Source organism: Notolabrus celidotus, chromosome 3, assembly GCF_009762535.1.
Source record: "Notolabrus celidotus isolate fNotCel1 chromosome 3, fNotCel1.pri, whole genome shotgun sequence".
NCBI classification, from domain to species: domain Eukaryota; kingdom Metazoa; phylum Chordata; class Actinopteri; order Labriformes; family Labridae; genus Notolabrus; species Notolabrus celidotus.
In genome coordinates this window covers 5,157,751-5,183,205 of record NC_048274.1, presented here as the reverse complement: position 1 = coordinate 5,183,205, position 25,455 = coordinate 5,157,751, and the positions used below count along the sequence as shown (strand labels likewise).

Here is a 25,455-nt window from a genome sequence, read left to right as displayed (position 1 = left end):
CACTCACCTGCAAGATACAAAACACACACCTTCAACCTCCCTCACCTGCAGATACAAAACACACACCTTCATCCTCACCCACCTGCAAGACACAAAACACACACCTTCATCCTCACTCACCTGCAGATACAAAACACACAACTTCATCCTAACTCACCTGCAAGACACAGAACACACACATTCAACCTCCCTCACCTGCCGACACAAAACACACACCTTCAACCTCCCTCACCTGCAGATACAAAACACACACCTTCATCCTCACCCACCTGCAAGACACAGAACACACACCTTCACCCTCCCTCACTTGCCGACACAAAACACACACCTTCACCCTCCCTCGCCTGCAGAGACACAAAACACACACCTTCAACCTCACTCAACTGCAGAGACACAAAACACACAACTTCATCCTCCCTCACCTGCAGAAACATAACACACACCTTCACCCTCCTTCACCTGCAGAGACACAAAACACACAACTTCATCCTCAATCACCTGCCGACAAAAACACACACCTTCACCCTCCCTCACCTACAGACACAAAACACACACCTTCACCCTCCCTCACCTGAAGAGACACAAAACACACAACTTCATCCTCAATCACCTGCCAACAAAAACACACACCTTCACCCTCTCTCACCTGTAGACACAAAACACACACCTTCACCCTCCTTCACTTGCAGACATAAAACACACACCTTCACCCTCCCTTAGAGACACCTACAGAAAAAACTCACCGACTGCAAAACTTCAGATTTATCAAAGCAATATTTCAGAAACACAAAAGTCTGAGGTCTGATTATCAATGATCATATCATTACATATCAATCGTAAATACATGTTAATGATCCTCTGTCACGTGTGCTCAGTGTTCCCAGAGTCTGAACCCAGAGCAGAAGCTTTAAGTCTGGATCTTTAAAGCTTTTCTTCTTACATTAAAGGGACAGTCAGTAACTTCTTATTTCCATGAATGCTCCATTTTCCTGCCGCCTCCAGTTTCTCGTCTTTTCTGCCAAGCCCTGAAATATAAACGCCGCTCTCCCGTCAGCCGTTGTGAATCGTGGTGTTTTTGTTTGAAGTTAAAATCTGGTGACGACTTTCTTATCGTCATCAAACCAAATCAGAGTCCAATCGTCTCGTCTGTGGTCAAAGCTGAAGCTAACCACAGAAACCAGCTGGATTCTGTAGTCCTTCTTTTCATCCCTCAGACTGAGCTGTGTGTGTGTTTACTGCCTAACGTTACATGTGTAATAATCCACAGCAGGGAAATAGTCCCTGTAAATATCAGTCCTGTTTGTGGTCCTGCTGTTTAAAGCAGTTTTCTCTAAGAGCTGCAGAGGGAAGGACGGAGAGCGACGCACCCACATGGGACGCTTCTGTTATTTTCTCAGCTAGTCGTCTCAAAGGTCTCTGAGTCTGTTCAGGAGTTAAACACGAGTTATTCACATGTTCTGCATCCTGTGATATATCATTACTCAGTCTCCATATGAAAGTTACATGACAGACTAAAGATCATCAGGGTGTGTTGGATAAAAACAGGAGCTCCTTAAGTTAAATATGAAACATACAAACCAAGGTCGAGGGTTAGGTCCTCCTCATGCTGTAAGAACCAGATCAAACTGTTACAATGCTACTCCAAGTCTGACCCCGACATCCACAGTTAGAAAACCTCTGAGCGGGATCCTCCAGAATCCAAACATGGTGACCGAACAACGTGAAGAGGGAAAGTAATCCAAGACCGGGACGAAGGAAGGGAATGAATCCAAAAACCAGAGGTCAGAAGCTCCCAAGAAGCCAGACCAAGTGTCCTTTCGTTGTGTTGAAAGATTTGAGCATCTGTCCTGTGGCGGCCTCCCCCCTCTGAAGACCACCTCCCCTCTGAAGACCCTTCTGTGGTCCCATTGAGTCCGGAGGAGCCATAAAGATTCCAAGCTGCCATAAAGAGCCATTAAGACGTGTGGATGTGGGACGTCTGCTGGCCCACATGAAAAGGATTCCTGCCTCGTGTTTGCTCTGGTCTGTCTGCCTCACTGAAGAGGGTCAGACGAAAAACCCCGTCAGACCAGTAAGTACTGGTTTTACAGCCTCACACCGAGGCAGACGCTTCAGAGTCACAGAGATCTGACCCGAGACCAGCTCCACTTGACCGGAGGAGAACACTTCACAAACATCTTTTCATAATGACGAAGAATATTTAAACATCTTCTTTTATTTAAGCAGCTTCATTATCTTTAAATTGTGATTAATTTATCACCACATTTCACAAAGTCTTAACTTTCTCTCTGTCACATGAGGGACGACAGGCCGGTTGATATCAGGAGCTATGAATCATTATTAACCCGATCAATAACCAATCAGTGAAGGATTTATGAGCAGAGTACAAACACAGTTTATCATCTTATAAAAATACTTTTAAGTTCCCCAAGCTGGAAACTATTTCTCTTTTTCAAGAAAATAAATCCAGAACTTCTGAACATAGAATCAAACACGACTCCTCCTGTGAGTGATTATCCAAACAGCCGAGGATTGATTTTAGTTGATCAACATGTTTGAACATAATTTACAAGAAGTCACTAAATCACTTGATTTTAGCGAAATATAAAACAACCAGGAGTGATGTAGAACATCCTGATTATGAAGCAATCAGTTTATCCATCATTTCATGAAGATGAATCCCTTTGATCAATTATTCACGATGAACCACGCTGACACTTGTAGCTACTCGGTTTCTCTAACGGGGGGATTTTCAGCGCTTTGCTCTCTGTGACCCTGGAGCTCTTTTTATCTCTTATCCTTTATTTATCTGATGCTTTAGTTTGTAGTTCAGAAAATAATTTAAATCACGATTCAGACAAAATGTTCAATATGAAGCGAAAGACAAAAAACAGAAAACTGTTGTTAGCTGTTAGCTTATTCTCAGTCTCATTACGTTAGGAGGTGTTGGCTGTGTTCAGGTGTTGAGACATTGAAGTGATTCATTCAGTTTTCAGATGCTGTCTGATGAATTATCTGTTTGTGATATTAAGTCGCATAAAGCAGTTTATCTAAATCTTACAGAGTTTAGCGAAAGGCTTCTCACGTGTGACTTCTGTTTTGATGACGCTCAGATCCAGACTGAGGACTCTCCTGTGTTTCCTCAGGTTGGACAGAGGACAGTGAAAGGATCAAATTACAGGCTGAAGGTTTGAGCTGCTGCAGGGTGTGAGTCGCTGCAGGGTGTGAGATGCTACAGGTGTGATATGCTGCAGGTGTGAGATGCTGCAGATGTGAGCTGCTGCAGGGTGTGAGTCGCTGCATGGTTTAAGATGCTGCAGGGTGTGAGCAGGGCGTGAGTCGATGTAGGGTTTGAGATGCTGCAGGGCGTGAGTCGATGTAGGGTGTGAGTTGCTGCAGAGTGTGAGCAGGGTGTGAGCTGCTGCAGGGTGTGATCAGGGTTTGAGTCGCTGCAGAGTGTGAGTAGGGTGTGAGTCGCTTCAGGGTGTGAGCAGGGTTTGAGTCGCTTCAGGGTGTGAGCAGGGTTTGAGTCGCTGCAGAGTGTGAGCAGGGTTTGAGTCACTTCAGGGTGTGAGCAGGGTTTGAGTCGCTTCAGGGCGTGAGCAGGGTTTGAGTCGCTTCAGGGTGTGAGCAGGGTTTGAGTCGCTGCAGAGTGTGAGCAGGGTTTGAGTCACTTCAGGGTGTGAGCAGGGTTTGAGTCGCTGCAGAGTGTGAGCAGGGTTTGAGTCGCTGCAGAGTGTGAGCAGGGTTTGAGTCACTTCAGGGTGTGAGCAGGGTTTGAGTCGCTGCAGAGTGTGAGCAGGGTTTGAGTCGCTTCAGGGTGTGAGCAGGGTTTGAGTCGCTTCAGGGTGTGAGCAGGGTTTGAGATGCTGCAGGGTGTGAGCTGCTGCAGGGTGTGAGCCGCTGCAGGGTTTGAGATGCTGCAGGGTGTGAGCTGCTGCAGGGTGTGAGCTGCTGCAGGGTATGAGCCGCTGCAGGTGTGAGTCGCTGCAGGGTGTGAGATGCTACAGGTGTGAGATGCTGCGGGTGTGGGATGCTGCAGATGTGAGCTGCTGCAGGGCGTGAGTCACTGCAGGGTTTGAGATGCTGCAGGCCATGAGCAGGGTGTGAGCCGCTGCAGAGTTTGAGAGGCTGCAGTGTGTGAGCAGGGCGTGAGTCGCTGTAGGGTTTGAGATGCTGCAGGGCGTGAGCAGGGTGAGTCGCTGCAGGGCGTGAGGCAGGGTGTGAGGTGCTGCAGAGTTTGAGATGCTGCAGGGTGTGAGGTGCTGCAGGGTTTGAGACGCTGCAGGGTGTGAGTCGCTGCAGGGTGTGAGGTGCAGCAGGGTTTGAGATGCTGCAGGGTGTGAGTCGCTGCAGGGCGTGAGCAGGGTCTGAGCCGCTGCAGAGTTTGAGATGCTGCAGGGTGTGAGATGCTGCAGGGTTTGAGACGCTGCAGGGTGTGAGTCGCTTCAGGGTGTGAGATGCAGCAGGGTTTGAGATGCTGCAGGGTGTGAGTCGCTGCAGGGTTTGAGATGCTGCAGGGTGTGAGTCGCTGCAGGTTGTGAGTCGCTGCAAGGTGTGAGGTGCAGCAGGGTTTGAGATGGTGCAGGGTGTGAGTCGCTGCAGGTTGTGAGTCGCTGCAGGGTGTGAGGTGCAGCAGGGTTTGAGATGATGCAGGGTGTGAGTCGCTGCAGGGTTTGAGATGCTGCAGGGTGTGAGCCGGGTGAGTCGCTGCAGGACGGCTTCTCCAGGATTCTCACTTTCAGGTTTCTTCAAACACAAGTTTGATTTTTTATATTCCTGCATTAAATCTTTTTTATTTTTTGATGCAAACATTCAGGTCAAGTTGCTGCAGCTGTAAAATAAGGCTGCATACTGAGTTCACAGGCTTCCTAAGCTTTTTTTTTCTTTGCAGGACTGAGGTTCAGAGGTTAAAACAGTGAATAAGAACTCTGACGCATTTTCATTTCTGGTCACATTTAGTGGGCGGGACAGCCTGGATCGATACCCAGGGTACACATTGCTAACGTTTTGTTTAACAAAAGGACGTGATACTGCAAAGCAACATGAATGAACCGAGTCTGTTTCACTGCTTTCCTGCAGGAAGCACGTAAACATGAAGCAAAGCTGCAGAGTTCAATGACGCTGCTGTACCAACAAGCTGTCCGCCTGCACAGCATTACACATAAACACACTGCTGTCTGTCACTGCGGGGCCTGCGGCGGGGAAACGGCTCTGCTTCCCCGCAGCCCGGGTCACAAGCAGAGAGAGAAACCTGTGAGGAGAGAAAGAAGCAGACATGAGGAGTACCCACCGTCTGAACAGAGGATTGAGACGGGAGATTCCTCACTTTCTATCAGATGCAAGCCGCCATATTCGCTGCAGCTCCGCGCATGTCCACCACGCAGTGCTGTTACTCATGTTTCTGCTCTGCAGCCTGCAGCTGAGGGAACAAGGAAACACCGACAGAGTGAGAAATAATGCAAACATCGTTCCATGAAAGAAGATCATGTTTCATGTCGGGTTTAGATGATAAACTTCATGCAGGGAGGAAACCAAATCTCAAAGTGTTGTTTCTGTTTCCTCCAGATGAAGGAGAAATACCTGAAGGAAGGTCACAGAGAGAGATCTATCGATCCGTGATCACATGAATCATTGGGAGAATAAATAGTTTCAATGATATTATCAACCAACCAAATGAATTAGAATGATACCTTAAAAACACTTTAAATGTGGATTGATAAAAATTTGGACCAAAAATAAAAAATACTGTGACATAAAAGCTTCTTAGTGTGTGAATAAACAAAGATTAATGAACACAGGTGGGTCAAAGTTTCATTCTGCAGAGGACTTGCTCTCACATCAATTTAAAACACTTTATAAACTAAAACACGTACAGAGCATAGAGATCATATTTAGGCTACTGATCAATAATGTGCTGCTTAGAGCGATCCCAAAGTGTCATCAACTTCAGATAACTAACTAAGTAACTAACTAACTAACCAATCAACCACCTAACCAACTAACTACCTAAGCAACTAAATAAATAATTGAATGGATGGATGGATGGATGGATGGGTGGATGAATGGATGGATGGATGAATGATGGATGGATGGATGGATGATGGATGGATGGATGGATGGATGGATGGATGGATGGATGGATGGATGGATGGATGAATTTGTTGATGGATGGATGGTTGGATGAATGAATGGATGAAAGGATGGATGGATGGATAGATGGATGAATGGATGGATGGATGGATGGATGGAATCTATATCCCTGTGTTCAGTGAATATAATTTGAGCTGACTTTATATGACATCATCTCCTGTAACGCAGGACTTAATGCAGATTTTTAACATTTAGTTCATATGAAGAAATATGCATTCAGGATCTGCATTCCGCTTCAGGATCTGCATTCCGCTTCAGGATCTGCATTCTACTTCAGGATCTGCAGTCCACTTCAGGATCTGCATTCTGCTTCAGGATCTGCAGTCCACTTCAGGATCTGCATTCTGCTTCAGGATCTGCAGTCCACTTCAGGATCTGCATTCTGCTTCAGGATCTGCATTCTGCTTCAGGATCTGCATTCTGCTGCAGGATCTGCGATCCGCTTCAGGATCTGCATTCTGCTTCAGGATCTGCAGTCCACTTCAGGATCTGCATTCTGCTTGAGGATCTGCAGTCCACTTCAGGATCTGCATTCAGCTTCAGGATCTGCATTCTGCTTCAGGATCTGCGATCCGCTTCAGGATCTGCATTCTGCTTCAGGATCTGGATTTTGCTTCAGGATCTGCATTTTGCTTCAGGATCTGCATTTTGCTTCAGGATCTGCATTTTGCTTCAGGATCTGCATTTTGCCTCAGGATCTGCATTTTGCTTCAGGATCTGCATTCTGCTTCAGGATCTGCATTCTGCTTCAGGATCTGCATTCAGCTTCAGGATCTGCATTTTGCTTCAGGATCTGCATTTTGCTTCAAGATCTGCATTCTGCTTCCGGATCTGCATTCAGCTTCAGGATCTGCATTCTGCTTCAGGATCTGCACTCTGCTTCAGGTTCTGCATTCCTCTTCAGGATCTGCATTCAGCTTCAGGATCTGCATTCTGCTTCAGGATCTGCATTCTGCTTCAGGATCTGCATTCCTCTTCAGGATCTGCATTCAGCTTCAGGATCTGCATTCCTCTTCAGGATCTGCATTCAGCTTCAGGATCTGCATTCCTCTTCAGGATCTGCATTCCTCTTCAGGATCTGCATTCAGCTTCAGGATCTGCATTCCTCTTCAGGATCTGCACTCTGCTTCAGGAGCAAAGTTTCGCTTCATCACAGCTCACGCTGGATGTACAATCACTGCTGGAGCGCGCAGAGACGTCCTCGCTCCTATTGGCTGCGCGCAGCGTCGCTCACAGGGATGACGCTTCTGCTGCTGTAACCAGCTGATGCTGAGGCTATGAACACGGAGCCTCAGAAGAACTGTTGACGGTACATGGAGACCCCGTCATCGCCGTTATGCCTGCGGATTCGGTCTGATCTCCGTCCACAGACTGAGTGAGGAGGAAACCTGATCTAGTCACGACGCACAGGCCTGGGCTTCCCCCCCCCCCCTCGTCCTGCCGCTCCACATGATATTTCTTCGTCTTCCCACATCATCATCTTCACGGGCATGATGTTCTGCGCTTCGCAGCCTGAGGCGACTCATCACATCTGCAGGTAAAAGGTTTCATTGGTTTAACGTGAGACGCGCTGCAGAGGATTCTGTTTTCAACTTGGGTGAATTACGCCCAATTATGATGTTCTGAAAAAACGTTGTGTGTGGATCTTGTTTTGCAACACTGCCATGAACACGGTCCGTGGACAGCGTTATAATGTATGCACTGGCTGCTGTGTAGGCTGAGAAACGCGTGGACAGCGGTGGAATGATGTGCGCTCCGCAACGCAGCGACGAGAGAGACGCAGTTTCGATGCAGAGAGAGCAGCATTACTATTCTCTCTCTCTCTCTCTCTCTCTCTCTCTCTCACACACACACACACACACACCTCATAAACACACGCACACACATAGTCTCGTGCACGCGGACGCACGCACCTGCCCATTAAATTCACACTCCCAAACTCACTCATCGCTCTGTTTTTTAAAATGCAGACACCAACAGGCGTTAGTTTCAGGTTTGATGCTTCAGTCTGCTCTGTCAATATTTGCAGCACTTTCTGGTGATGTGTCCACCTTGTTTCCTTTCACCAGCTGTCTGCCTGATGGCTGCAAGGAGAAACAGCAGCTCATCAATTAACCCACCCTGTGCTGTTCCCATTTCAGGGAACATTCTACCCTCTAACACAGAATACTGCTGCTACGTAGCTCCAGCTGCAGGCTGTGAGGTGTCTGTAGAGAGGGGATATGGTACGGATGTTATCGCTCCCCAGAGCAGCACCATATTCTTAAATGACTAGCCACGGATGGCCTCAGCATCCACCTCATCACTTCTCCTGGAAAGACTGTGTGGAGCGTACCCTGCATAGGAAAACGCCCACACAGGCACATGAGCCAAATCAACATTAAAGTTGTTTTTCACTGCTGAATAAATCAAGTGTTATACAAATGAAGTTGGACTGATACTGTGAGGAGCTCTGATGGTTTCAGGCCAACTGAACTCAGATTACAAAAGAAGCATTCAATAACCGTGGTCAGTTTTTGGATGTGTGACAGGAGGAGATCTGAGCCTGCAGATGATTTGTCTTTCTGTTGGACGACTTTTATATTTACTGAGTAAAGATTGAAAATATGCTTCGTGAGATCAGGGGGAAAGCAAAAGGACAGATATTAACCACAGGAAGAATCTGAGGTTAGAGTTTCATCATCAGCTGAACTCGTTCAGAATCATTACTGAGGAATCAAAGGTGTGCAGGTACAGCAGGTACAGCTGAGACTCATGACTGAGGTTGTGGTGGTATTTGATGATGATGATGATGATGATGGGGGTGATGATGGTGATGATGAAGATGCTGATCACTCTGGGAGATGTGTAGATGTGTAAGGATGGAGGGCTGAAGTTAGAGCCTTGGATTAAATGCTGATCAGCTGCTGAGTTCATCATATTCATCATCTTAATTCAATGTGTTCATATTTTCACATTGAGGCTGATTGGATGACAGTGGTTTGGTCACAAACTGAAGTAATGCATTGTTGGCGTTCATCGTCATCAAGGTCTGCCTGCTGGTCGGCCGAGGAGAAGCTGAAATATCTGTGAATGTTTCTTGTGTCAGCAGACAGACGCTGATATGGAGGAGTAAGAGCTGTGAGCATGAAGAGATGACCAAAGCCCTCTGGACTCTCTGTTGGCTTCTTGAGTAGCTGCATCAAATGTTAGAGTGACCAACTCCAAGTTGGCACCATGGACACTAAATATTATGACATTGAAAACTGTGGAGACGTGATTCACACTTTTGACTTTCCCTAAAAAAGAGAAAGTTCAGTGTGCTGCAAGAGAATAACACGTAGTGACAGTTCCTCTGGAGAGAGAGAATAAAGAGGTGATCCAATGACCCTTTCAAACCTCTCAGAGCAGGCGTGGTAGCTCTGCCCGTCTTCTCCTCCTGCAGGTTGAGCAGATGACAGGAATAGAAAGGATGAGATGTGGAAGTCATGCTTAGAGTCATCCATTATTTAAACGTATCCTAAAGGAAGTGCTGCCTTCCTGGTGTCCTACTTAGCCTCCATCTGAACCAGGAGAACCACCTGCATGCAGGGCATGATGGGAAGTTGAATCTTGAATGCACATCTTATTCCTTGTTTCTCTTCTTTGTCTCTGATCCTGCAGGTTCAACTTCATCTGGATAGAAGAACAAGACCAACAAACTCAAGACATGGAGTAAAGAGTGCAGGGAGAACTGGAACAACTCGACCTGTAACTAAAAGACTGACATTTAAAGGTTGGAGCAGATCTGCAGAGTGACGAGGTGAGAAGAAGAGTGAAGATGGGGTGTGTCCACGTGCTCTCCACGGTTCTCCCGGATGCTTCAGTTCGCTCCCTCAGAAGTCGGTCAAAGCCGGAGTATCCTCGCTAAAACCGGAGCAGCTCGTTTCACCTGCAGGAAGAGCCCTCGCCCTCGGTGATGTGATGAATAAGTTTGAGGTCCTTGGCATTGTGGGAGAAGGTGAGTGTTGTTCACTGCAGATATAACTGCATGTTTATGAGTGTATGAACCTGAAGAGGCTGTGGTCAGCGTCCCTGTAGCTCTGACACGATGCAGGTTTATAATCCGGACAGGTTTACGTTGTAATTCTTCCCGGCTGTCCTTTCAAACTACAGCGTTCATCATTTCTTTACCTCATATTTTCAGTGTCCTTGTTTCCCCTCAGAGGAAAGTCTTCTTCTCAAACAGGCTTTTTTAAAATGCAGATATTCATTCAAACATTTGACTGTTTTTAAGTTTTTATTATCATATCTCTCTCTCTCTCTCTCTCTCTCTCTCTCTCTCTCTCTCTCTCTCTCTCTCTCTCTCTCTCTCTCTCTGTCTCTCTCTCTCTATATATATATATATATATATGTACACACATATATATATACTGTATATGTACTGTATATATATATATATAAGTATATATATAGAGAGAGAAAGAGAGAGAGAGAAAGAGAGAGAAAGAGAGATATGATAATAAAAACTTAAAAACAGTCAAATGTATATACAGTATATATATATATATATATATATATATATATATATATATATATATATATATATATATAATATATATAAAGTATTGGTGCTTCCTGATGAGGTCCCTCCTTAATCTCAACAGTGATGTATTTCACTTATTCCCCAGAGTCATGCTCGGCACTGATCTCTTTAATAGCAATACACTCCTTCTTCTTCTCTTACCTTTATTAAGTTTAATCAGTGAAATGAAAGTACTTCCCATTGGTATTTTTCACATTAAAAGCCCGTCAGCAGCTCAAAGTGAAATCTGTCTGTTTGTTTTTATCTTTCGTGTTACAATGTTTCACGATCTACAGAATCCGGCATGAGCTCGAGCAGCTGTTAAAAATATCAGATCAGAAATGAATATGTTTGTGTTGAGCAGTTTGTGTTTGTTGCCTGAATTCTCTGCATACGAAGAATAAACTGTGTACATGTTTATAACCGTAACCCTCACTATCGCCTCTAAGGGGTGTTATTTGGTGTGTCAGGTACAGAGGTGGATGCAGCGTGAGGATAGATCTGAAGATACTCGTGGAGACAGTTTTAACCTGACTGCTGCTCATTTCACATTTTAGACACTGAACCGTATTTATTATGATTTATTTTGAACCATCAGACAAACACTTTGTAAACTAAGCAGACCGTGTGGTTTAGAGACACAGAGGCTCACTTTGAGGTTTGATAGCATGACATGACGTTTTTAATTCAGCTTCTACACGTTTCTTCAGAATATCTGCACATCTTTGTATATTGTTAGAGTTTAAAGACATACGTTGACATTGTTTTCAGACTGATGATTGTTTGAAATATGACTTCAGTATTTTATGACAGAATCATTTCATCTGAAGCTTCACAGCAGTGACCGTGATGGCAGAAAATTAGATGAAAGAGGAGAGCTCTTTGACTCCTCAAGGTTCGACTCCAGCATCGTTTGGTTGGTTTGAACTGACACGTTATTCTAATGTGAGAAGACAGAGGTTATAGTGTCGATAATTCTCTCTAACAGTCATCTACGTCAGAGCTGGTCTGAAAGTCAGATCGGAAAAAAAATAAAAGGCACTGTGAGCTGTTTTTAAACTTCTCAGAGTTTAACTAATGCCTCTTCGGCCCTGCAGAGTGAAGTCCGACCGGTCTTGTGTTTACATCTCTGCTGTAAGTTTAGCTTCAGTAGTTAACGAGAATAAATAAAACATTTTTAGGTCATTTTTATTTTTTACGTAATGTTTGCTTCTCATGGATGACACCGGAGCAGGATTATCAAAAAGACTTAAAGAGATTTTCAGACTGAGCAGCTAAAACCGGGCCTCAGCTAAATGTGAACAGGATTTAATGTTTATTCTGGTGTGCACTGTGACGTTATTCAGACATTAACAGCCGGCTGTGACGGGGGATTCATCACTGATCACCTTCTGTAAGCTAACGTCAATAAATCACATTTTACAAAGTTTCCTCTCTGACCTGCCGGTGAAACTTAGCCTCATGGCTAACTCTGCCATGATTATTTTGCACTGTCCCTTTAAATGAATACGATTGTTACGTTACAGTTGATGATTTCATGGAGCTACCAAGCGGCAACCTCAGGTCTCAAAATATGAAGCCCATGCGGAAGTGTCATAAACTGCAATTCATTGAGAATCTGCTTGAGGCTGGCTGCAGAAACACCGGAAACCACATACACACCAATTCAAAAAAGACGATCTTTGCAGCATTAATAAACACGTTTACAGCCTGGTTCAAAAAACGGCTTGGCTCTACGTAGCTAATTTCTCTATTGCCACACACTGTGGGGGGGGGTTCTAACACAAGATATTAAAATTACAAGTTTTTGCCCAAATAAGGGCATGACTGATTGCTCCCTGACGGAAACACATATGTAGCTGTTGGCTAGGAGGCTGAAACCCTGCCTCTTTATGTCACACTATGCCTGGTTGAGTTCTGCATTTCCAATATTTCAGAAAAAAGAGACCTTGAACACAAAACAGTCAAATATTAACTACATATCACCACAGCATACGGATGTGAGAAACATTTGTACAATGTGTATTTATTTATTTTTATTTAAAGTGTGACCGCAGCCCCATTCAAATGAATGGGGGAGATGGAATTTTTGACCTATACTGCAGCCAGCCACCAGGAGGAGCAGCTTTGCGGTGGCCTCACTTCGAGCCGAGCATAATTTATACAGTCTATGGTAGCTAAATGGAATGACGTCATCACTCTGCATCCTGCTTAAAGTCGTCTTCAAAAACATCCTTGAAAACACTACCGACTTCGACCAGAGGGGGCACCAGAAACAACATGAAACTCCTCACTGTGCCTTTAAATGATGGAAGATTTAACCTTCTTCACTGACTCTACCAGAACACTTCCACCATTTCATTAGTTTCACAGTTTCTAAAAAAAGATCAGTTATGAACTGAACCTGTTCTCCACAGAGAAGTTTGAAAAGTCTGATCTTCCAAACAGATTCAGAGACTTTTTATATCTGGACTGGGAACATGCTCCAATAAGACAGTAAGCTTCAGGGACTGCATGTGTATTTGTGGTGTGAGCTGTTTATGCATATGTGTGTGTACAGTGTGTGGGAGAGTATCTATGCCTCTGCCTCACCTATTAGCTGTTCCTCTGCTTGTTCTCACCTACTGCTCTTGTTTTCTATGAACATGTTTGTTCAAAGGTTAGGAGGTCAAAACATAATTAAGAAGTCGAAACTGAACACACGTCTCAGCCTCCCTGTTATTGATCTTCGGTGTCTTTCTCTCTGTTTCTCTGCAGGAGCGTATGGAGTGGTGCTTAAGTGCAGGCATAAGGTAAGACTCCTCCTGTTTTGCAGTTTGTTTGAGAGTTCTGGTTTCTGTGAAGTCTAAGCCAGGCCTTTGACAAAGCGTGCTTTCATGGCGTTTAGTCCTTGACGGAGTAAACTCGTGGTTCTGTAAGTGTGAGTGTTGGAGACTGGAGCGGGTTGGTGGGTCAAACAGACACACAGGAAGCCACGGGTCAAAATGAACTTAGAGACGAATATAAAAGAAACTAATTTTACAGACACGAGTGAACATGAGAGATTTATTTCACCACAGGGCATAAAGGCATTTAACTGAACTGAACTTGTTTAATCTAAGTTCAAATCTTTGACCTAGATTAACCGTACGACACGTGGTCCTCAAAAAAGGTATTGATATTTGATTCAGTGAGATCAATAAGGTCTGATTGGAGGAATGATTTAAGAGCCTTTTATAATGCTCCACTGTCATCACACTGTTCTAGTGATGATGGAGTCTAGTGTTGGTGTGACGGAGGCAGGCTTTATTACCTCTAACTAACGACGAGTCTGATCATTGAAACATGATCAGACTCATCACATTGAACAATACCTGAACGGTTCTGATTGAACATCTCTCTTCTAAACTCTGAACATGCAGTTGAAAATCTTCATTCTGGATAGTTTTAACATGTGGCATGGTAAAAGTTTGCTCCAGTGTTTGGTGGAGAATTAGAGACTGAGAGTGCAGATACTGTACGTTGATTGTCACTGCGCCTTCTCCTCTAACGTTCGTGCATTACTGACATGCTCCACCAGAAGCTCTTTACTGTGCGGAGTCAAATACTCCTGACTTTAAACATTTGACCACATGACATCATCAGCCACCTTGTTTTGTTAACCTGTTGTTTCCCGGTCGTTTTGCGGCGTGTGCTCTCGGCAGAGACAGGAAACATGTGACATGTCTCAACTCAGCCCTACATCCTGAACATGAAAACTTGAGCAGTGACTCCACCAACGACTCATTGGCGTTTAATTTGTGGGAGACTAATCTTTGTGGGCTGTTGAGGAATTGTTGTTCTCCTGTACTGCAGCCAGCCAGCAGGGGGAGCTCTAAATGTTTTATATTCACTTTTGGGGAACTGTTGTGCTGTGCAGTCCTATTTTGGGGGGTATTATTTATTTGATTTGATAGGAGTCTAAATCGCCTGAAGATGAGAGACTGTAAATGTTTGTCTTTAAATGTGAGCCAAACGTTACCTGGTGGGCGTGCCCCGCCTCTCGTACAGTGTTAGCTGGGATCGGCTTTAGCCTCGGTTCAGATGGATTAATAGATGGTTACCTGGTTGGGCGTGCTCCGCCTCTCGTACAGTGTTAGCTGGGATCGGCTTTAGCCTCGGCTCAGATGGATTAATAGATGGTTACCTGGTGGGTGTGCTCTGCCTCTCGTACAGTGTTAGCTGGGATCGGCTTTAGCCTCGGTTCAGATGGATTAATAGATGGTTACCTGGTTGGGCGTGCTCCGCCTCTTGTACAGTGTTAGCTGGGATCGGCTTTAGCCTCGGTTCATATTGATCAATAGATGGTTACCTGGTGGGCGTGCCCCGCCTCCTGCTTTCTGATCAGATCAAAATAAGGGAAAGTTTTATGAATAAAGAGAAAGCTCAGAAACAGAGATTTGGTGATTTCTGTTTTCTCTCCTGAAGTTTTGAGTCATGACCTTTTAGACTCAGTAATGAGCTGCATCTACACAAACTGAAGCCGTGCGGCGCTGACCTACTCTCTCACATTGTTCAGATTTATTGTTAGCTTGAATGTTTTCTGAGACAGGCCGAGGTGTCATAAGAAGTATTTAAATTTATGCCATTAATGTGCTTGGTATGCATGAGAGCGATGGAGGCCTGCTGCTGTGACTCATCCAGCACTTCCTACTATATGTGACTGCATGGTTCATCTACTCGCTGTTTCTCTCTCTTCATCAATCAGAAACAATGCTTTACCATTTACCTGTCGCTGAGTGACTTAGAATACATCATGAAGAATAAAATATATCAGCTCTTCGGTTTGTTTCACTTTCTTTTAAATTATTTGGCACTTCTACACAGTACCATGCGACCTGTGCTTATCAGTGGTTTTATGACAGAGACGTGAAAGTGTGGGTTGGAGCCAGAGAATCATGTTGCACAGAGTTGGGTCAGTTAAACTTCAGCAGAGACTGATGGTGTCACAGCAGTGAGTTAGAGCTTCCTTCCTCAGAGCTGGGTGAATCCTTCATGACTGAAATTAACCAAGTGGCAATTAAAATGAGACGTAACCTCCCGAGTAACACACCTGAAATCGTTAAAAAAAAGTATAGGTTTCAAAGAAACAGTCGGTGATACAGATGTTAATGATAATGGATTGTAATAATAAGAACAACAATAATAATAATGATAACAATAATAAGAACAACAATAATAATAATAATAATGAACAATAATAATAATGATGAAGTTGAACAAATTAATCAATATGTTATGAAACATCTGATCAGAGAGAAATGATGGCAGATTAATGCAGCTATTATTGGTAACTGCTTTCAATCCTCATTAGTTGAATCTGATTGAAGAGGCGACCCGTTAATGATTCCTCATCCTTTTCAATTATTGATTGATTTCATATGATCCAGGTTAGATACCAAATTAATTGACCCCCATTGTTACCAAAGTGATAACAGAATAACAGATGGATGAAGTGTAAACTGAACCTGGCTGAGTCTGAGTTTGTGCTTCGAATGTAAAATGTGTTCATTTATTATAAAGACCTGAGTCTTTTGCTCGACATGTCATATGCATGCTTTATATTCCTGCATCTGTCCCTTCACCAACGACTCCTGTCAGCGCTCTGCTTCATGAAGGATTTAAACTGGCCTTGAATTATTTACATTAAGTGAATTTTCGAAACATGCAAACGCCTGCATTAAAGAGCCATGAACAAAAAAACAACACATATACAGAGCATGACGCTCGGAGAGGACTGATGGAAGCTAAACACGTCAGATGAAGTGTTTAAACGTGAACGTCATCTTGTGTCCTTTGTGAGCACTTCAAGATGTCTTTCTGTTAAACGCTGCAACAAAAGCAACCCTGGTTTAAAAAGTATAATAACCCTTAATTCAGAGACGATCTGGTGCCATTTCTTCCTCCTAATACTAACTCTGACGAATACAGAGACCTCCTCATACCCCCAATGTTAACGCTGCACTGTTGCTGCTGTAATCTGCGTATCATGGGGGCCATGACATTCTGTTTAAAGAGAAGCTGGTTCAATCATTGTTTTTCTCTTTAAGAGGTATTAACAAGTTTCTACATACGATCAGAGCGGGAATAATGTTGTACTCGCCGCTTCTGGATTAGCATTTAGGTGTTATTTATGATAAGAGGAGGAACGGTTCTGTGTTTTATTTGTTTAGTGTGTTTTAGAGCATTTCCTTTATTAGTTAGGACAGCTGGAGAGAGACTGGAAATATGGGATGATACAGCTAAGGTCAGAGGTTAGGAGTCGAACCAGCGACTGCTGCGGAAAGGACTGTAGCCTCTTTACACAGCAGGAAACCTGAGAAACATAAGGCCCTTCGTCTTCCTCGTGTCGTCCATGTTAGTCAGATGATTCTTCTTTAAGAGAAATGAAAGCAGTGAGCGCGGCTGCTCATTCAGATAATCTCATGTATTCAAAGTTAAACTTTGTCCTTTAGTCTGAAAGTGTTTGTGATCTGATTTAAGCTAATCAACATGCTAACTCTGATTCCTCTGAAGGAGGCGTGATGAAGTCCAGTCGGTCCGTAGCGTTGCACAACGTTACTAAGAAGTGAAGTGTTAGATGTTTCCAGGTGCGGGGGAGTCACTTGTAGAGGCAGGGACTTCGACCATGGCAATAAAAGCTTTTAAGCTTCGCAGCAAGAGAGCAGTTATTTTTACTTTTCTCAGCGGGAAGCAGGGCAGCAAAGAAAAAGGGAGACAGAAGTAACGTGTGTGCACTGGAGGAGATGCAGAGGGAGGTATTGAATATGAGACCATGCTAACAGTAAATGGGTCACCGTGTGAAGAGCAGACCGGTGTTAGAGGGAATCATAGAGAACCAGCTGACCCAGAAGAGGCTCTACAGTGAGGACATGTAATGCATTTTAATGTTTATGTCTTTATGAATTATGTATCCTGCACGTATTTAAAGGACATTTAATTAGGCTGTGAGCTTGGGTTTGTTCTGCCACTTTATGGAAGTGTTGTATTAGCGTATGTGGGCGTGTGTACGGAGGTTTATGTGTTATCTTGTGTTTTTGAAGAGACAATAGCTCAACCTACACGCCAGCCAGTGTTTCCTGGTGTCTATACAGTATCTCTGTGCTGTGTCATGATGCAAGGGTGACATGTCTATATAGTATATCTGTGCTGTATCCTGATGCAAGGGTGACATGTCTATACAGTATCTTTGTGCTGTATCCTGATGCAAGGGTGACATGTCTATACAGTATCTTTGTGCTGTATCCTGATGCAGGGGTGACATGTGTGGTGGAACTCTGAAAATGAAAGACTCAAACTACAACGGTTTGTCTTTGTGAGCTTTATTCCGGCCTTCAGTGAGCTTTGCAAAGCGGTCAGCTGGCAGCGTGATCTGACAAGCGAGACAAGGTGTGCTCAACTGACCCAGAGTGAAGATTCAACATGTTACTTATTCTCTTCAGAGAATAAGGTTACTGCATCATTAAACACATTCAAAGAGCTGTGAGGTAAACCAGAGAGCTTTTTATGACCTCTCGCTTCCTGGTAACCTTTGTGACTTCTCACAAAGGTGACCCCCTGGTTTGCTCCTCAGCCAAGCAAACAGATAACAATATACAAATCCCAGAAGGTCTGGTATGTGTGAGGGTTTCTAACTTCTAATCAACACAAGAATAGCATTCTATCATGTCTGTATTTTCCCCATCACACATGTCTATACAGTATCTCTGTGCTGTATCATGATGCAGGGGTGACATGTCTATACAGTATCTCTGTGCTGTGTCATGATGCAGGGCTGACATGTCTATACAGTATCTCTGTGCTGTGTCATGATGCAGGGGTGACATGTCTATACAGTATCTCTGTGCTGTGTCATGATGCAGGGGTGACATGTCTGTACAGTATCTCTGTCCTGTATCATGATGCAGGGATGACATGTCTATACAGTATCTCTGTGCTGTGTCATGATGCAGGGCTGACATGTCTATACAGTATCTCTGTGCTGTGTCATGATGCAAGGCTGACATGATTATACAGTATATCTGTGCTGTGTCATGATGCAGGGGTGACATGTCTATACAGTATATCTGTCCTGTATCATGATGCAGGGGTGACATGTCTATACAGTATATCTGTCCTGTATCATGATGCAGGGGTGACATGTCTATACAGTATCTCTGTGCTGTATCATGATGCAGGGATGACATGTCTATACAGTATATCTGTGCTGTATCATGATGCAGGGGTGACATGTCTATACAGTATCTATGTGCTGTGTCATGATGCAGAGGTGACATGTCTATACAGTATCTCTGTGCTGTGTCATGATGCAGGGGTGACATGTCTATACAGTATATCTGTGCTGTATCATGATGCAGGGGTGACATGTCTATACAGTATCTATGTGCTGTGTCATGATGCAGGGGTGACATGTCTATACAGTATCTATGTGCTGTGTCATGATGCAGAGGTGACATGTCTATACAGTATCTATGTGCTGTGTCATGATGCAGGGGTGACATGTCTATACAGTATCTATGTGCTGTGTCATGATGCAGAGGTGACATGTCTATACAGTATCTCTGTGCTGTGTCATGATGCAGGGATGACATGTCTATACAGTATCTCTGTGCTGTATCATGATGCAGGGGTGACATGTCTGTACAGTATCTCTGTGCTGTGTCATGATGCAGGGATGACATGTCTATACAGTATCTCTGTGCTGTATCATGATGCAGGGATGACATGTCTATACAGTATCTCTGTGCTGTATCATGATGCAGGGGTGACATGTCTATACAGTATCTCTGTCCTGTATCATAATGCAGGGTTGACATGTCTATACAGTATCTCTGTGCTGTGTCATGATGCAGAGGTGACATGTCTGTACAGTATCTCTGTGCTGTGTCATGATGCAGAGGTGACATGTCTATACAGTATCTCTGTCCTGTATCATGATGCAGGGATGGCATGTCTATACAGTATCTCTGTGCTGTGTCATGATGCAGGGGTGACATGTCTATACAGTATATCTGTGCTGTATCATGATGCAGGGGTGACATGTCTATACAGTGTCTGTGCTGTGTAATGATGCAGAGGTGACATGTCTATACAGTATCTCTGTCCTGTGTCATGATGCAGGGATGACATGTCCATACAGTATCTCTGTGCTGTGTCATGATGCAAGGCTGACATGTCTATATAGAATATCTGTGCTGTGTCATGATGCAGGGTGACATGTCCATACAGTGTCTCTGTGTTGTGTCATGATGCAGAGGTGACATGTCTATACAGTATCTCTGCCCTGTATCATGATGCAGAGGTGACATGTCTATACAGTATCTATGTGCTGTGTCATGATGCAGAGGTGACATGTCTATACAGTATATCTGTCCTGTGTCATGATGCAGGAGTGACATGTCTATACAGTATCTCTGCCCTGTGTCATGATGCAGAGGTGACATGTCTATACAGTATCTATGTGCTGTGTCATGATGCAGAGGTGACATGTCTATACAGTATATCTGTCCTGTGTCATGATGCAGAGGTGACATGTCTATACAGTATATCTGTCCTGTGTCATGATGCAGGAGTGACATGTCTATACAGTATCTCTGTGCTGTGTCATGATGCAGAGGTGACATGTCTGTACAGTATCTCTGTGCTGTGTCATGATGCAGAGGTGACATGTCTATACAGTATCTCTGTCCTGTATCATGATGCAGGGATGGCATGTCTATACAGTATCTCTGTGCTGTGTCATGATGCAGGGTGACATGTCTATACAGTGTCTGTGCTGTGTCATGATGAAGAGGTGACATGTCTATACAGTATCTCTGTGCTGTATCATGATGCAGGGGTGACATGTCTATACAGTATATCTGTGCTGTATCATGATGCAGGGGTGACTTGTCTATACAGTATCTATGTGCTGTGTCATGATGCAGAGGTGACATGTCTATACAGTATCTCTGTCCTGTATCATGATGCAGAGGTGACATGTCTATACAGTATCTCTGCCCTGTATCATGATGCAGAGGTGACATGTCTATACAGTATCTCTGTGCTGTGTCATGATGCAGGGTGACATGTCTATACAGTGTCTGTGCTGTGTCATGATGCAGGGGTGACATGTCTATACAGTGTCTATGCTGTGTCATGATGCAGGGGTGACATGTCAACACCGTATCCCTGTGCTGTGTCATGATGCAGAGGTGACATGTACATTAAAGAGGATTCTTAGATGAAAGCTGTCCACTGTTGTACTTTCTAAAAGTGGAATACTTTGTCTGTTTCTGACTGTCGGTGAAACAGCACGAGGTGCTCAGAAGCAGGGCCTGTTTTTGACTCGTGCCATTTTTGTAATGCTTCAAATTATTCCCTTTTCATCAGCTCTGAAACACCTCTGAAAACACTTGCTCCCTAAATGATGTTTGGACAGACTGATGAAAGAGGAGCTTGGAAATGGGTCTCTGTTGTTAGTTATGTAATTGTCTAACAAGTGGTGACCTGACCTTTGATAAAAACGACTGTACCAGATTTTTAAACGGTTAATGATCAAATAACGATTCACAAATACCAAATTCACCAAAAACACCATCGAAATAATCAATTCTCAAACAAATGAAGGATTCCTAATGATGTCCACTCTCATGTAGATCCATTACACCTTTAACCTGGAGTCTGTATCCTGAGTCCTCGGTCATCAACACAAACTGAGTTCATGGGTCTCTAATCTGCAACACCCCAAACGACCATCATTAAGAGAAACCTGCTGCGAATTCAGAAACAGAACACAGGATACAAGAGAACAGCTTCATTCACAGCACAAGCCATTAAAAATCCAAAAACCAGGTGTTTGCATCATTTCATGTTTTACTGTAAGTTTAAGCAGCTTTGTTGATTTATCAGCCTGGTGATGCAGATTTGTTTGGACGCACGTGAACACAGCAAACTGACAGAACCAGCCGAGGTTGTCTGGGAGAGGTGGTCTGGGAGAGGTGGTCTAGGAGAGACAGTCACAGTGAACCCTGCTGTAGTGTGTCTGCAGAGAGAAGCAGCTGCTCCACTTATCACACGTTAGTCGTTGGTGATTTGCATTAAACAGACTAACGGGCTGTCTCCATGCAGCAACATCACAGGCCCTGACGTCTGTTGGCTCAACAGCTGGTTGAATTCCGAGAACTGCGTCCTCATGGAGCCTCCACTTTGCCAAGCTGCTCTCGTACCTTACGCACCTCTGTCAGAGTTTCTTGGCCTTCATGCAACACTGCTCTGCAGAGAGTCGCTCTTATTCATCAGTGACTCACACGTTTGTAAATTTCTGTCGGCCTTTCTTTGAGAGTAGTGTCCAACAAGTATGTTCATCGATGAGGCACTGACCTCCTAGCTGCTGAAGTCAACCCACAGCTCATTTTTTAACTGGCTGACATGAGCCAGTCGCTCGGAGACGGCTTCCCACGGTGCAAAGTTTGACATTTGTTTACCTATGCAGAGGAAGGGGAGGCTGTGACCACAGACTGTAATTCATGGACGTAGTCTCAGTTGGTTTCTGAAGCAGAGTTTTGGCAGACGCCATATTGGAAATGCAAACTTCCCTCCTGTGCTTCTGCAGCCAGCCTCAGGCGGACACTCAAGGAGCTGCTGCGTTTAGCTTCTGCTTTGGCTTCAATTCTCAAGACAGGAAGTTGCCGCTTGGCTGTGACGTGAAAGTAAATTTGTAAATGAAGACATAAATGAATGAACACATGAATGTTTGAGGGAAAATGAATAGATCAGACTTAGGAGGATTAAATATAAGATTAAGAGTAAAATAAATGACAGAAACTCATTTTAATAATCATGTGTTTGGAAGAAAACATGAAAACAGAGCAGGTCCTCCTGTTAGCAGGGGCTATGATAGAAAATCCTTCTTTAAGCTTGATGTGCTTGATAATAACAACTTTTCTTGAATATGTTATTTAACGTCTTATTTAACGTCTTATTTAATGTATTATTTAACATTTTATTTAATGTATTTATTGATTATAATAATGCAATTATGTGACAGCAGCATTAACTCTTTCATGGTACAAATGGCGGCCTGTTCTCCACGTTATGTTCTTCATGGCTGATGACAGTAAAGCAGAAACGTTGAATCCTCTGTGTAATGTGACGATCAGGACCTGCACGTGTCTCCAGCTGAGAATTAGCTTGAAGCTATTTTTAGGTGTGCTGACTTAACAGTGGCACAAAAGGTAAATCAGCTGAGGTCAGAGACAGCACACATGAGCACAAGCATCATCAGTGTGTTGGAGGATGCTGCCAAAGAGCTTGAAATGTTGCATGTGCTGTATGATGCTGGTGTGCGTGTTTTATCTTGCTTGGTAAATACAATAAATCTCACAGTTTGCTACTCGGATAGACTTCCTCTCACTGGAACGTCACTCTTAGGATTAAGAGTTTGTTGGAGCTGCAAATCCCTGATTTCTTCTGCAAGTGAAAATCTCTGAACAGACAGCTTTGTCTTTAAAAAGCAGTCAAACAATCGTCTTGTGTGAGCCACAGCGCTGCCAGTCCTCACCGCGTGGCTCTTCTCCACACTGCAGCTGTCTCTGTGGTCTGACCCTCCGTAAACAAAAGGACCTTCAGAGGAACGTGTGAGCTGCGGAGGACAAGGGAGGCTGGCCTGTGTGTTGTGATTCTCTCTGGTCCTCTGTCGTCAGACTCAGGGTCTCAAGTTCAGACTGAACCCACAAGTTCCCGGAGTGGGGACAAAATGTCCCGACGACATTAAGGGGTTAATGTCTCTCGAATAAATCCATGTTACGTCTACTCATGGCTTTAAAGATGACCACAGATCATTTCACTTCAGTCACACCTGTCTGTCTGTCTGTCTGTCTGTCTGTCTGTCTGTCTGTATTCACTAAGTTATCCTCATGGTGTTTCTAGAGAACCTTGTGTGTGTGTGTGTGTGTGTGTGTGTGTGTGTGTCTGTCTGTCTGTTTCCTATTTTATTTTGTAGGTCTCGATCTCTGTGTGTCTGTTTCCTGTTTTATTTTGTAGGTCTTGCACTGTTACTGTTTACTGTTTTATTTTGTAGGTCTTGCTCTCTGTTACTGTTTACTGTTTTATTTTGTAGGTCTTGCTCTCTGTAACTGTTTTATTTTGTAGGTCTTGCACTCTGTTACTGTTTCCTGTTTTATTTTGTAGGTCTTGCACTCTGTTAATGTTTACTGTTTTATTTTGTAGGTCTTGCTCTCTGTTACTGTTTACTGTTTTATTTTGTAGGTCTTGCTCTCTGTTAATGTTTACTGTTTTATTTTGTAGGTCTTGCACTCTGTTACTGTTTCCTGTTTTATTTTGTAGGTCTTGCTCTCTGTTAATGTTTACTGTTTTATTTTGTAGGTCTTGCACTCTGTTACTGTTTCCTGTTTTATTTTGTAGGTCTTGCACTCTGTTACTGTTTCCTGTTTTATTTTGTAGGTCTTGCTCTCTGTAACTGTTTTATTTTGTAGGTCTTGCTCTCTGTTACTGTTTCCTGTTTTATTTTTAAGGTCTTGCTCTCTGTGTGTCTGTTTCCTGTTTTATTTTGTAGGTCTTGCTGTCTATGTGTCTGTTTCCTGTTTTATTTTGTAGGTCTTGCTCTCTGTAACAATTTCCTGTTTTATTTTGTAGGTCTTGCTCTCTGTTACTGTTTGTTGTTTTATGTTGTTGGCATTCTTTGTGTCTGCTTTAGTTTTACTTCCTGTCCTTTTCTGTTTCCCCTGCTTTGTTACGCTCGTTAGTCTCACCTGTTGCTTGTTAGTCTCACCTGTTGCTTGTTAGTCTCACCTGTTGCTCGTTAGTCTCACCTGTTGCTTGTTAGTCTCACCTGTTGCTTTTTAGTCTCACCTGTTGCTCGTTAACTGGTGTGTGTCAAGTCTCTGTGTCCTGCCCTGTGTGTGTGTTTCATGTTGCTTTGGGTTTTTTTATTCTGACCTTTTGGACTTTGGAAAAGGTGTTTTATATGTTATTTTTGTTTTGTCTCTGTATTTTCTTTTGTTCAATAAATCCTGAGATGCACGAGGCTCCTCCTCCTTTGTAGTTTGTCATTGTGACTTTTAATCCTGCAAGTTTATAAGGTGGCTGCTCTTCTCCATGAAATCCATCAGACAGCGTATGTGATGTTAAACAAACATATCACAGGCCTGCAGTGTGACCAGGAGAAACGAGCATGATCCATCCAGAGCTCCCGTTCATTAATCTCAACCTTAAACCCGATGTTTCTTCTCCACCACCCACGACAACTCAAACTCTGTGCAGGGAGGAGAGACTGTCCGTCTATGTCTTGATTAATCAGAAACAGAACAAAATCTAACCCGCCTAGTTTCTTCTTCACGCCAGAACAGAAGCTCTGAGCTGAAGCAAGTTTACAGCTACGTTCACAGAGTGCATCAAACAGGCAGATGGGAGTAAAAGAAGACGTATATTAACTGTGCTGAAAGTTAGTTTCATAATAACTCAGAGAGAAGCAGTTTAGCTACTGACTGTAACTTGGACACACTGAGAGTGGGCAGGGGATACATTTAAATATCTAACTTTTTTATTTCTCCTCTTAACCTCTTCATTCTACAAATAGTGTTCCCTGATTTGAATCCTGTACGAGTCTTCTCACCTCCTCTGGAGATGTGGACTCATGTATCTGATTCCTTCAGTCTAACACTCCTTGTGTCTCCATGTCTTCACAGGAAACCAATGAGCTGGTGGCCATTAAAAAGTTCAAAGACAGTGAAGGTGAGTGA

The 25,455-nt window shown here is 43.8% G+C and overlaps 2 protein-coding genes and 1 long non-coding RNA gene across 6 annotated transcripts in view; 2 read left to right on the top strand and 1 right to left on the bottom strand.

Annotated features, from left to right (window-relative positions):
* Positions 1-7,952, bottom strand: part of scml2 (Scm polycomb group protein like 2) — a 31,020-nt gene extending 23,068 nt beyond the window's left edge. Inside the window, exon 1 of one of the 4 annotated variants that reach the window (XM_034680688.1) lies at positions 5,294-7,952. The gene's annotated coding sequence lies outside the window, so the exon portion shown is untranslated. The remainder of the gene's footprint in view (positions 1-5,293) is intronic. The other 3 variants (XM_034680690.1, XM_034680687.1, XM_034680689.1) reach the window with 3 other exon arrangements.
* Positions 4,940-5,798, top strand: LOC117810749. The gene is made up of 2 exons (XR_004630844.1): positions 4,940-5,449; positions 5,569-5,798. It is a non-coding gene; the product is annotated as an uncharacterized LOC117810749 (long non-coding RNA).
* cdkl5 (cyclin-dependent kinase-like 5) overlaps positions 7,260-25,455 on the top strand; it is a 35,775-nt gene continuing 17,579 nt past the window's right edge. The window contains exons 1-4 of the mRNA XM_034680691.1: positions 7,260-7,690; positions 9,796-10,132; positions 13,454-13,488; positions 25,402-25,447. Coding sequence (XP_034536582.1) covers positions 10,096-10,132; positions 13,454-13,488; positions 25,402-25,447 — 118 coding nt within the window. The 5' untranslated portion in view covers positions 7,260-7,690; positions 9,796-10,095. The remainder of the gene's footprint in view (positions 7,691-9,795; positions 10,133-13,453; positions 13,489-25,401; positions 25,448-25,455) is intronic.